The sequence below is a fragment of the Sturnira hondurensis genome, unplaced genomic scaffold (assembly GCF_014824575.4).
Source record: "Sturnira hondurensis isolate 20B ecotype Veracruz unplaced genomic scaffold, ASM1482457v3 Scaffold0014745, whole genome shotgun sequence".
Classification (NCBI taxonomy): Eukaryota; Metazoa; Chordata; class Mammalia; order Chiroptera; family Phyllostomidae; genus Sturnira; species Sturnira hondurensis.
In genome coordinates this window covers 1,734,606-1,747,027 of record NW_028087376.1, presented here as the reverse complement: position 1 = coordinate 1,747,027, position 12,422 = coordinate 1,734,606, and the positions used below count along the sequence as shown (strand labels likewise).

At 50.9% G+C, this 12,422-nt stretch overlaps 1 protein-coding gene across 3 annotated transcripts in view; it reads left to right on the top strand.

Moving 5' to 3' along the window:
- ZNRF1 (zinc and ring finger 1) overlaps window positions 1–12,422 on the top strand; it is a 92,069-nt gene that overhangs the window by 73,947 nt on the left and 5,700 nt on the right. For all 3 annotated transcript variants that reach the window (XM_037063621.1, XM_037063622.1, XM_037063623.1), the window contains exon 2: window positions 2,715–2,810. In XM_037063621.1, coding sequence (XP_036919516.1) covers window positions 2,715–2,810 — 96 coding nt within the window. The remainder of the gene's footprint in view (window positions 1–2,714; window positions 2,811–12,422) is intronic.

Genomic DNA, 12,422 nt, shown 5'->3' with positions numbered 1-12,422 from the left:
GCAGCCAGCCCCTATCCTTAGTTTACTGAGGGACTTCCCAAAAGTCGCTTCATTCATATAAACTCTGGTGTGGTTGAAAAAGGCTTGTTTATGACATCACCTATGGCTCTGTAGCTATTTCAGGAACCGATGACAGAAGTCCAAATGTTATTCATCTTAGGATGTTAGGAAATACCAAGAGTTTTAGAAGCTCTGTGTCAGAAGAAGGACAAAGAACAAGTATATATTTCTTATTATGAATCGTAGTATCACACTTGTGAACAACTCTCCTCTGATGGAAAGAACTTCAGACTGGGAGCTGAGAAGTATGATTCTAGTTTCAGCCCCACTCCCTTAGTTTGACCCGATGGCCTCACTGGTTCTCTTTCTTTACCTGTGCAGTGCGGGACCTTTGAGTCTCAACTTGTTTTCTTCTAGGACATAAATGTTCAGTGACATTCCCTTGTAGATCTGGTTCGGTGGCTTACTTCCCAGCACCATAGCTGTAACTTGGCCCCTCTCCTTCACCCAGGGAATCACGTGGGATGCAGGGATTGGCCGAGGCTCTTACACTGATAACCACGAATCTGTGTCAGTTACCAGGAAAGTAAGGAAAGTGTGAGGTGGAAGGCTTTTTATTAGGAACAAATCGCTCTAACACCTCCTGGTGACTCAGCCAGCAGACAGTGCTGACTTAGCAAGTTTTAAGTAAAAGTATCCTGTAGTCACTTAAACTGTTGCAAAACTGTGGTATTTTTAGTCAGAAAAAACGGTGAGCCAATCTCTGAAGAAAATGAGACAATCTTGTAATGGCTGGTCATTCTGTGGAAGGTATTTCATATAAGTATAGGTTTATTTGCAGGGCACAGGCATGAGGTTGGATGTGAGGACACCCTCCTTCTGCAAGACTCCGGTTTATTACTCACCTGTCCACCACACCTGTAGATTTCCAAACTGGACTAGGAAAGAATCCAGCCTGGCACATCTGAGATCCAATTTTGCCAGAAAATTGGGCGTGTGTCCTTCCCACCATGTTTCTTTTCAGTCTTCTAGTTTTGTTATTAACGGGTTCATACCCACACAGAGATCAGAAAACGCAGCACTTTCTCAAAGCTCAGCCAGAGTCCTGGGGTCAATAGCACTTCTCAGACTTTTCAGCTGAGTTGCTTAGTTGCTACGATCTCCGAGGAAGGGAGTCGGGGGTACGAGTCTGTGCCACAGATTCTAAAGCCCACTCTGTCCGTGTTAAACCAGACCACGGATTTTCTGGTTGGTCCTGTAGTTCACGGAGTTGTCACTGAGGAGAGGAGGGTTAGGAGAAGACTTTAAGCAAAGTGCTTGTGATCTGCATGGAATGTGGGAGTGGGCTGGCTTCCCGTCTCTGCAGTGCCCATAGTCGGTGCCCAGGGCTTCCCACGCAGCTCTCGCCAGGCCAGGCCAGGCCACAGGGAGAGGGAAGACCCCGGTGCAGGGGTGGAGTTCTCCACCCTGGAGCAGCGAACAGTCAACACACAGGCTGAGGGTGTGAGGGTTTTGTAAGAAATGTTGCTCATATGTGTTACCAGCATCCAATAAAACTGCGTATGGAATACTTTAGCTAAAAATTAACAGAAGAGCCAGAGGTTTACAACAATATCTCTTTAACAGTATCAGATCTTTTTGGTAGAATGGAAAAGAATCCATTTGAAAATAATTTCAGTAAAAGTGAAATGGAGGAAATTGGAAATAGTTTATCTGCTTATCCATTACAAATTATTTATCAAAAATAAATCAAGGAGCCCTGGCTGGTGTAGCTCAGTGGATTGAGCGAGGGCCTCCGAACCAGAGGATCTCAGTTCGATTCCCAGTCAGGGCACATGCCTGGGTTGCAGGCCGGTTCCCTGCAGGCCATTTCCCAATGGGGGACACACAAAAGGCAACCATACATTGATATTTCTCTCCCTCTCTCCTTTCCTTCCCCTTTAAAGATATATAAATAAAATCTTTTTAAAAAATAAATAAATCAAGGAACATGTTTGCTCTATGAAGTGCAGCTCAGATGAGTCTGCAATGAAATCTCCAACACTGATAGTATCTGATGAAACCCCTTGGCTGTGTAAGCAGTTCCCACTCAGAAATGGAACCCCATGTTCGCCTGGTGTTGTGACACAGCTGTTACCCTCGGTGGCATATGGCCAAGGCACGCATGGCATTTCGGAGCACTCTGGCGGGCCACCCCACTGCTCGTACACCATCCAAAGACAGCTGCTTTAGCCACAGGGGGGAGGCAAAGGTGCTCCGAGTGAAGGATGGTGGCGCCGATGACAACAGGGCTTGCTCCCGCTGGATGCCCCGCCAAGTGGTCTGAGGGCTGAGAGGCAGAAGGGTGTCCGACACTCTGCCGTCCAGACTACTCAGTGGCCTGCATTCGGTGCCTGCCTATTCCCAGTGCCCTCCTGTGAAAGGGCCCAGAAGAAAACAGAACTCCAGTCAGCTGTCAGCGACTTCTGATAAACTTCACGAGGGGTATAGGGCTGGGAGAGCACTAGGGAAAAAAATGTGAGTTGGGAGCTGTGATAAAATAACAAAGTTTGGGGTGACTTAATGAAGGAGAAATCAAGTCTAGGATGTATCTAGGTGTGAATTCTCCGTGTCGACTCTCACCCACATGGCTGTAGTCATTTAAGAGTGTCCGCATCTGTAATGAACGTACTTGGTTTGGGGAGAACATTTCATCCTGTTTTCCTCTTTTTCAGGTTTCAAGTGCCCCATTTGCTCCAAGTCTGTGGCTTCCGATGAGATGGAAATGCACTTTATAATGTGTCTGAGCAAACCTCGCCTCTCCTACAACGGTAAGGGCTTGGCCGGAGCCTCTGAGTGAAGGTCTTCCCAACCTCACATGGCTCTGGGCAGCGTTTCCACCCGCCTTCCGGCAGGAATTCCTTAGCAGTGACAGGAGACCTTCCTACTCAGGAAGTCTTGCTACACCAGTCGGAGGGGAAGAGGAATGGGGCAAGAAAGGAAGGCCCCAGGGGTCAGGTCCAAGGTACCAGGAAGTCTCTTGGGTCACTCAGTCCCTCTGCCCTTTCTTCCAACCCCTTGGTTCCTTGGACCCCTGACTGAGTGACACAGCTCCTGCCCATTCTCACACCTGACAGTAGGGTGTGTGCCACCTCTCCCTGGGGGACAGGGAGCTTGTGCCAGTGGTCGCAAGGAGTGTGCAAGCCCCGACTCCGCGGCAGACTGAGTGCAGTATGTGGACACCCTTTATGGAGTGAAATCACCAAACTGCCACCTGGTCGCTCCACCAGGGCTGCCTCCGAGCTGAGCACCGAGTACACAGGGGGTGGGAAACCAGGCCAGGGATTCCGTGAAGCCCAAATCCCTGTAATGTGGCACTTCTGGACAATAGGAGTGTCGACATCTGTGTGGTGCAGTGTGGGTAAGGATTTGGAGCCTGGCAGATCTGAGTTCGAAGCCTGCCTCTTCCACTTACTGACTGTATTCTCCTAGACAAGTTGCTTAGTTAGCAAAGCCTTGGTTTTCTGGTCCACAAAATGGGGGTATCGGTATCTGTTCATAAGGTTTTTGTCATAATAAAGTAAGGTAAATGTTACATGTACAACCCTTCCGCATAGAGCCTGGCGCCTGGTCGGTGCTCAGGAAGCTGCAGTGGCCCTGAAAGAGGTGAGACCGTCCGTGGCCTCTCCTCGGCCTTTTGCAGAGCGGACTGGCTCCTCTCTAGTGCTGTGTGCCCTGTGCTGCTGGCAGCAGCCGGGTTTTCCCTTCTTACTCACTCAGTCTGGTCTCCAAACCACGTGCATCAGAGAGCTGTGTCTTCTACAAGAACAGGCACTGGATCTAATGGGGTGCGCCCCGACCCTGGCACTGGTCCCACCCTCTGGGATTAAAGTCACAGCAGTACTTAGGAGGCGAGTTCTGTGATGTCTCAGAGTGTCTGAGGCCTGGACAGGAGGTGCGCCTGGGTTGCTCAGCCCCCATCCTGATGGTGAAAGTTTCCTGGGTGGCCTTTTTACAGGCTCCTCCCTGTCCTGGGGCTCCTCCCCCGTCAGACCTCCACACACTCCTCCCCACACCTAGCATTAGCCTGGGGAGGCCTGGGGAGTCCAGATTTTTCCTGTGAAACGAACCTGGCAACTCTGATTCACTCGCTTCTCCTGAAAACACATCTTACTGTTGTCTCATCTCTTGTTCACTTGCTCAGCCAAAAGACTCTGGATGCCTGCGGGCGGGCGGTCACCTCCCGTCTCAGCTGCACACGGTCTGGTAGCCTTCGCTGAGCAGGGAGGGCCAGCCGCAGGGAGGGCCAGCCGCAGGGAGGACTGTGGCCCTGTCTCCGTCCCCAGCGTTTCTCTCCCTTCATGTTCTCCTGGTGTCCGGGAGGCCATCCTCTCCCCTGGGGACAGCTCCTCCCTGTCTGAATCTGTTGTCACGCACACACTGGACTTCCCGGCAGCCTTGTCAGCGTGCATCCCTTGGAGGCTGCTCCGGCTCGTCTTTGTTCCGTTCCTGTCTCTGCCTGGGACCGCGGGCAGAGAGGAATCTCTCCCCGACCACCGGCTCATGAACTGGGTCCGCTGCTTTCCCATGGCATGCAGCGCCCTCATGAAGACCGCTTTTTGTCCTGGGGGCTGCGGGGCTGCGGGGCTGCGGGGCTGCGGGGCGAGATCTCCGTAGACACTGCCTGTGTCATGGGAACACAAAGCAGCCTCAGAGTGGGCTCACCCAGGAGGCCTGGGCTCTCGGTGTCATCAGGGAGGACTTTGCAAGGGCAGCTGTGGAGGGCAGAGTGCCCTCGAGGCCTCCTGAGAACAGAGTCCCCACTGGCCCTGTTCAGGGAATGGGGAAGGGCTCAGGCTCTATCCCAGAATGCTGCCCGGTGCTGCCCACAGGTCTCTGCCTGCCCACGCCATGGGGAAGGGTCCTCCTTTCCTTTCACCATCCCCTCCTAGGAGAGCAGGCTTGGTGGCCCAGGCTGAACACAGGTCACCTGCACTCAGAGGGAGAGTCCCCTTGGGGGACCAGGAGGTTGGCCAAGCAACCTGAGACACTACTGTGCCTGTTCTCATTCTGGTCCCATTTTTTTCCTCCTCTAAGTGAAAAGCCGCCTCCTTAGGGTGTGTGTGTGTGTGTGTGTGTGTGTGAGAACTAGAGACTAAACTCAAGGATCTCCTTTGCCACCAGAAGCAAAGAGAGGGCATGCTGCATGGGTCCTCTCTGTGGGATTTGTCAGAAGGTGGCGGAGGTGCTTCAGAAACAGTGGTCTGGCCCCTCTGTGTGCACTGTTAATGCGAAAAGGAGGCCTGTGGTTGGACTCCTCACACTGTCTTTCTCTTCTGGAGACTCCTAGACCTTCCAGGTCAGAAGGCGGCAGCCACTGGGGTTTGTGTGTGGCATGGAAGTCTGCAGGGCCAGTCTGGGTCCTGTACCTACTCAGATGAAGCACAGGCTGTTCAGGGCCCGAGGGCCAGAGCCCCTTGTCAGGACCTCTCGGTGTTCATTTCCGTTTTATCAGTAACATACTTTACCCATGATTTCTTATCATACCAACCTCCTGGCTTCACTTTATCTTTTCTAGTTTAAGAAAAAATTGTAAGGGAAAAGAGTCTGTGAAATACAGAGCTCTCAGAATCTTTCTGGACGAGGCTTTCCTGGCAGGTGGAGAAAGAAGTGCTGGTTTCTTAGGAAGGTTCCCTAGAACTCCGAGTTACCCCCCTGGAGATTCTCTGTCTCTCTCTCTCTCTCTCTCTCTCTCACACACACACACACACACACACACACTCTTTCTGTAATTGCTGGCACCAATTGGGGAATTTTTTAGAGAACTTACGGCGGTTATGTAAGATGAAATTTAGTTAACCACCGAAGGAAAAGAAGTAGAAACCTCCTGAATGAGGCAGGATAGAAAGTAGTATTTTTCTTATTATAAGGGTTGGCCTCAGCGTCGGTTGGAAGGCCTCCAGTAACCATCTGCCAGCCTTAAGAGAAACAAACCACACACACAGAGAGGCGTTCAGGGAAGGCAAGACTAGTTCAACTGGTTTGTCCAGAGCGTGAGAGAAATGTGTGGACCATAGCCTGTGCTCCTGGGACAGGTGCGAACCCCGGCTGGAGGGGTGGGAGGTGGGCCGCCAGACCCCAGAGCACTGGGTGTCACATCCCTCCTGTCCTCTTCCAGCAGAGCTCCGGAGCCCGTACTGCTAGGGTAGACGGAGGGAGTTGGAGGGACCCATTTTTGTGGGTAAATGTGGTCAGCTCAAATGGGCCCTTTAATGTTCCTCCCTTTCCAACATCTGTTTGTGGTTCTGAGACTGGGGAACTCAAGAATATGCACTCAAATTTTGACCAACAAGTTGCTCAGCTGGCAGAGTGAGCCTTGGGGTGGAGGATCTGATTTTGCTGTGAACAGAAGAGGTGAATACAGGGGAGGGGAGGGGCCTAACAAATGACCAACTGCCCCTGAAAGCATAGGGGAGCCCAGGTTCCCAGAGCAGCCAGAGCCTCTTGACCCTGGGAAATCCCCGCGTGGGCAGGTTCCTTTCCTAGGGTGTTAGGAGGGCCTGGGGATGCTCAGCGGGCGTCAGAAGATTCAAATCTCTCCTCAGCTTTCTCTGGGGGCACAGACCCCAGGCCCTGCTGCTTCAAGGTCCTAACTGCCCTCCTCTCCTGTCTGCCAGAGGTCATTGTCCCCAACTTCAGGGCTCTTGAAATGCTGAATGTCACACAAGGTTTAAAGGATGGGGAATGTGGTTCCCCTAAAAGCAAGAATGCCTGCTGCTAGTTTACCCACAGCTGAGCTAGCAGATGTGGGGAACTGGTGCTTATTTGGCCTGTGTCTACTGAGACCCTGTATTTGGGGTGGAAATGCCTTTTCTTGGGTCTGGAGGAGCCAGGAGCTGTTGTTAGATACTGTGGCAACTGTGGAGTCTGGCTGCAGAGGTGTCTGTCCTGGTGTCCCTCTTGTAGGAGGTTGGGGAGGAGAGTGCTCCCAGCAGCTGCTGATTGGCAGGCCAGGCTGCTGGGTGAATGGGGAGTGGACGGGAAGGAAGGAGGCCGAAGGAGGGGCCTGCATGGGGTGGCTATGGGGGGCCCTCTGTAATTGCAGCCCTTTAGGCCTGAGTTTTACTGGCTCACTCCTCCCCCCTCACCAAGCCAAAGCAATGGAGTCACACCTCACTATCCTGGGGTGTTGGGTAGGGAAACTCTCTCTGCTTAAAGAAACCCCCCTTTGCCTAGGGATTTCCCGAGAATGGGGCTGGCAAGTCCTGGTGTTTGGGGCACTGCCCTTCCCTGCCTTCCGGTAGGCCAGACCAGTACCTCAGTACGGCCAGGCTCCTTTGCACCTGGGCTGGGAATGAGGCCAAGGGGGTGGCATCTGTGCCTCCCAAGTCATTCCCAAGTCATTCCCTGGGGGTTTTCCCTCTGGCCCCCACCTCCCTTCCTACCAGGGAGGGTTTTGCTGCCGTCAGGCACAAGGGAAAATGTATTATGTCCAGTCCCACACTTAGCTACCGGTTGTGAGCTGCACACTCTCAGCTGTCCCTCCTGGCTGCTGGCAGAAATGTATCTGTAGCTTTCGGGGTTTTCCCACCCTCTCCTTGCCACCAGCATATCTGGGGGGTCCCAATTTGGGTCTAGAGAACTTTGCCCACCACGCTGGTTTGGTTTTCTCGTCTGGTTGGAGGAACAGGCATCGGCACCATTTTGTGTCAGCCCAGCCTGGCCAAACACTTCCAGACTCCCCCTTAGCCGGTCACATAGGCCTCCCTGAGGACATCAGGATACTCGGAAAGGGTTTGGGTGGCAGTAAGAGGGAGGCAGAAAGCACCACTTTGTTCCTGTGTTCTCATAACAAGCACTGGGTGAGCCCCCTCCTCTGGGGACCTAGGGATGCTGAGGGACATGTGAGTCCATCTGCAAAATGGCTGCAACCTGCGTCAGGCCCAGCATCCTTGGCTTTGTGCCCTGAGGCCCTCCCACCTGACAGTGTGGAACTCCTGCAGGAACTGGCTGACAGTCGAGCATCAGCTTCAGCTATTTCCTCTCCCCTGCCAGGCTCCCAGAGACATCTGGGGGCTGCTGATTTTCGGGGCCCCAGGGATGAGGACGGGCAGTTCTACTCGACTCACTGGGGCAAGTTCCTACCTCCCACCCTGGGCAGGGGCTACTCCCCGGCACTACACTCGGTGAGAGCGCTGCCGGCCTCCCTCTGTGGTTGGGTTCCAAGGCCCATCCCAGGGGCCTCAGACACCTTTGGGTCATTTGGGTTAACAGACCGCAAATGACCACAGATTGTCCTGTCCAGTGGCCAAGAAGCTGAGAGTGACTTCTCTCCCGTCTCTGTGTGCGTGACTCATGTGCGTGGGAACTGACGTACTGAATCCGCTTTATCTTGGGCTTTTTCCTCAGAGTTCCTGGTGAGGGGCTTTGAGTCACCATTGTCTTCTAGGCCGCGAAGAATCCTCATTCTATTGGCCCTAAATGTTTCTCTCTCCACCCGAGTAATCAGAGGGCACAGAGAAACAGTCCCGGAGGAGGACACCAGTTAGAGGGCCCCAGGCCTGCACAGGGTTCCTGAGCCCTCTACCTCAGGCAAGGTGTCTGGTTTCTGCATCTTCATTTATAAAGTGGAAACACTGCCCTGTACCCTGCTGAGCGCCTAAGATTGTGAGGCTCACATGAACACACACACACACACAGAATCTTGGCGTGTTTCATGGGCAACATTCACGAACAGTTGCAATCTTAGTTGTGGAGAATTGATCCTGTTTTAAGCTTTCCTTTCTTCCCATCCTTAACCCTGCTCTCTTGGTTTTTCTCCTGTGGCTTTGAGACCTTGTGGGTAACCTTAGCTTAACTTCACCTTTTCACTGGCCTTCCGGATATTAAGGTTCATATTCTGCCTCCTTTGTATTTCAGTCTAAACTTTTTTCCCAAACAGTTGCTTCACGTCACATCTGTGACCTGTCACCTACATCTCTCTTCTAAACCCCAGATGAAGACTTGAACAGACTCCTAGAAATTTCCATCAGGGGGTCCTGGTGGAGATGGCTGGCTGGCACCTTCCGCCCAGCTCTGAAGTTACTGTTTCTTCCCGTGCTTCTCTTCCTCCTCCTGCATTTCCTCTCTTAGTGACAAGTGCCTGTCATTTGCCCAGCTGCCCTTGTAAGCGCACCCTCCCTCCCTTCCTTGCCCCGTTGCCAGTGCAGGCCTGAGTTCACCTGCCCTGCATTAATATGCTGGCCTCCAGAATGGGCTCCCATCCGTGGGCTCTTCCAGTCCCTGCCCCAGCAGTTCCTGGGGACCTGATGTGATCAGAGTGGGTCTCTAGGGCCTGTCAGTGAACCAGATAAAACCAAAGGACTCGGGTTTGGTCTCATGCTCCCAGCCCCCACGGCCCTAGGCATCTGCAAACCTCCTGCTCTTCCCAGGTACACAGATATGGTTCCCTTTGCCTGGTATATCCTTCCCTGAACAGTCCCCACCCTGACTAGGCATCTTTCATACCTCTCATAACTGAGCCTATAAGCATCATAAGACTTCTTAGAAATTCCTGTACTGTTCATTTTCCTTTTCTTTTTCAAGATTTTATTTATTTATTTATCTTTAGAGGGGAAGGAGAGAGGGAGAGAAACGTCAATGTATGGTTGCCTTTCGTGCGTCCCCTGCTGGGAGTTGGCCTGCAGGGAACCAGCCTGCAACCCAGGCATGTGCCCTGACTGGGAATTGAACCATGATCCTCTGGTTCGCAGGCCCGCGCTCAATCCACTGAGCTACACCAGCCAGGGCCTCATTTTCCTTTTCTTGTTCAGCCTCTCCTACTAGACTGTGAGCTTCTCGCATCCTGAGTCAGTGGTTTACTCACTGAGTCACCAGTGCCCAGAATGTCATAGAAATGTAGTAAAGGACTGCTGACTTCACTGTGGTGTCCTTTCTGCTCTGCTCGGCTATTCTGGTCACAACTTTGCTGGGACCCATGGCATGGAGTAGCTTCCTCCCATTCATTCTTTTTGGTGTGAGGGTGGGAGGCCTCTTTTTCTTTTTTTAAATTTTTACAATTTAGTAGCATTTATAACATTCACAATGTCATGCAACTACCATGTCTATCTAGTTACAAACATTTTCATCACCCCAAAAGAAAACTTCTCACATGATTTTACTTCTCTGTGGTAGTTCAGTCAACCCCATAGAACCAGGGGCAGGATGATGGTTGATGGAGCTGAGGGGAGAGGGAAATGGGAGGTGCTACTCAGCAGGTATCAAGTTTCATTTATGCAGGAAGAGTAAGTTCTAGAGGTGTTGTACAACATCGTGCCTGTAGTTAATTAAGACTGTACTGTGAACTTAAGTGTTTGTTAAGAAAGCAGATCTCATGTCAGGTGTTCTTAACTCAAAAAGAAAAAACTCTGGACTTCCGGCCAAGATGGAGGCATAGGTGGAAACACTGTGCCTCCTCGCACAACCAAAATTAAGGGCAACAGATTTACAAACAAAAGCACAACCAGAACAGACATAAAATTGAACTGTACGGAAGTCCGACAACAGTTCATCCAGACCGGTAAAAGGGGTGTACTCTGCAGCCTGTGGAGAGGGGTCCAGCAAGAAAAAGCGGTGGCTGGTGGACCTGGGTGCCGGGAGGAAACAAGCAGATCCGGTGAGGCATGCAAGGTGCTGGCTGACCGTGGACACATATTCGCACACACATAAACCAGGTGAAAATGGGCAGCAAGACAGACTGTGCAACCCAGGGCCCCAGCGATGGGAAATAAAGCCTAAAAGCACCAATTGAAAACACTGGTAGGGGCTGATGTGCGGGAAGTGGCACCCAGCCTCACAAGAGAGTTCATGGGAGAGATGCACAGGGTCTTAGAATGTACACAAGCCCACCCACTTGGTAACCAGCACCAGAAGGGCCCGATTTGCTTGGGGGAAGCAGCAGAAGGGACTGAAATATGGGAGAGAGTGAAGCAAGTGCCATTGTTTCCTCTCTGATCCCGCCCCCACATACAGCATCACAACCCAGTGACTGGATTGCCCCGTCCCGGTGAGCACCTAGGGCTCCGCCCTTTACTACGTAACTGGCAGAACCAGACCAAAAAAGGGGGGGGTGCTGTGCTCAGTGGGAGAATAAATCAAAGCCCCAGAGCCAATACTTTTAAGTGACCAAGAGATAGCCAACCTATTAGATACACAGTTCAAAGTACTGGTGATCAGGATGCTCACAGAACTGGTTGATTTTGGTCAAAATTAGATGAAAAAATGAAGGCTACACTAAGTGAAATGAAGGAAAATGCACAGGGAACCAATAGTGATGGAAAGAAAACTGAGACTGAAATCAATGGAGTGGACCAGAAGGAAGAAAGAAACAACCAAACAGAAAAGAAGGAAGAAACAAGAATTCCAAAAAATGAAGAGAGGCTTAGGAACCTCCGAGACACCTTTTAGTGTTCCAACGTCCAAATTATAGGGGTATCAGAAGGGGAAGAGGAATAGCAACAAGTGGAAAACTTATTTGGACAAATAATAAAGGAGAGCTTCACCAATCTGGCAAAGGAAATAGACTTCCAGGAAATCCAGGAAGCTCAGAGAGTCCCAAAGAAGGTGGACTCAAGGAGGAACACACTAAGGCACATCATAATTACATTACCAAAGATTAAAACAAAGGAGAGAATTCTAGAAGAAGCAATAGATAAGGGGACAGTCACCTACAAAGGAGTTCCCATCAGACTGTCAGCTGACTTCTCAAAAGAGACCTTACAGGCAAGAAGGGGCTGGAAAGAAGTATTTCAAGTCATGAAATCCAAACACCTACAACCAAGATTGCTCTATCCAGCAAAGTTTTCATTTAGAATGGAAGGACAGATAAAGTGCTTCTCAGATAAGATCAAGTTCAAGGAGTTCATCATCATCAAGCCCTTATTATATGAAATGTTAAAGGGATTTATCTAAGAAAAAGAAGATTAAAAATGTGAACAGTGAAAGGACAGCAAACTCACAGTTATTAACAACCACACCTAAAACAAAAGCAAACTAAGAGGACAGCTAGATCGGGAGCAGAACCACAGAAATGGAGATCACAGGGAAGGTTAACAACAGGGGAGTGAGAGGAGGAGAAGTGGGGAGAAGGTACAGAGAATAAATAGCATAGACAATGGGGAGGGCAAGGGTAGTGTGAGAAATGTAGAAGGGCTTGGTGATGATGAACTCCTTGAACTTGACCTTATCTGAGAAGCACTTTATCTGTCCTTCCATTCTAAATGAAAGCTTTGCTGGATAGAGTAATCTTGGCTGTAGGTCTTTGGATTTCATGACTTGAAATACTTCTTTCCAACCCGTTCTTGCCCGTAAGATCTCTTTTGAGAAATCTGCTGACAGTCTGATGGGCACTCCTTTGTAGGTGACTGTCCCCTTATCTCTTGCTGCTTCCAGGATTCTCTCCTTCA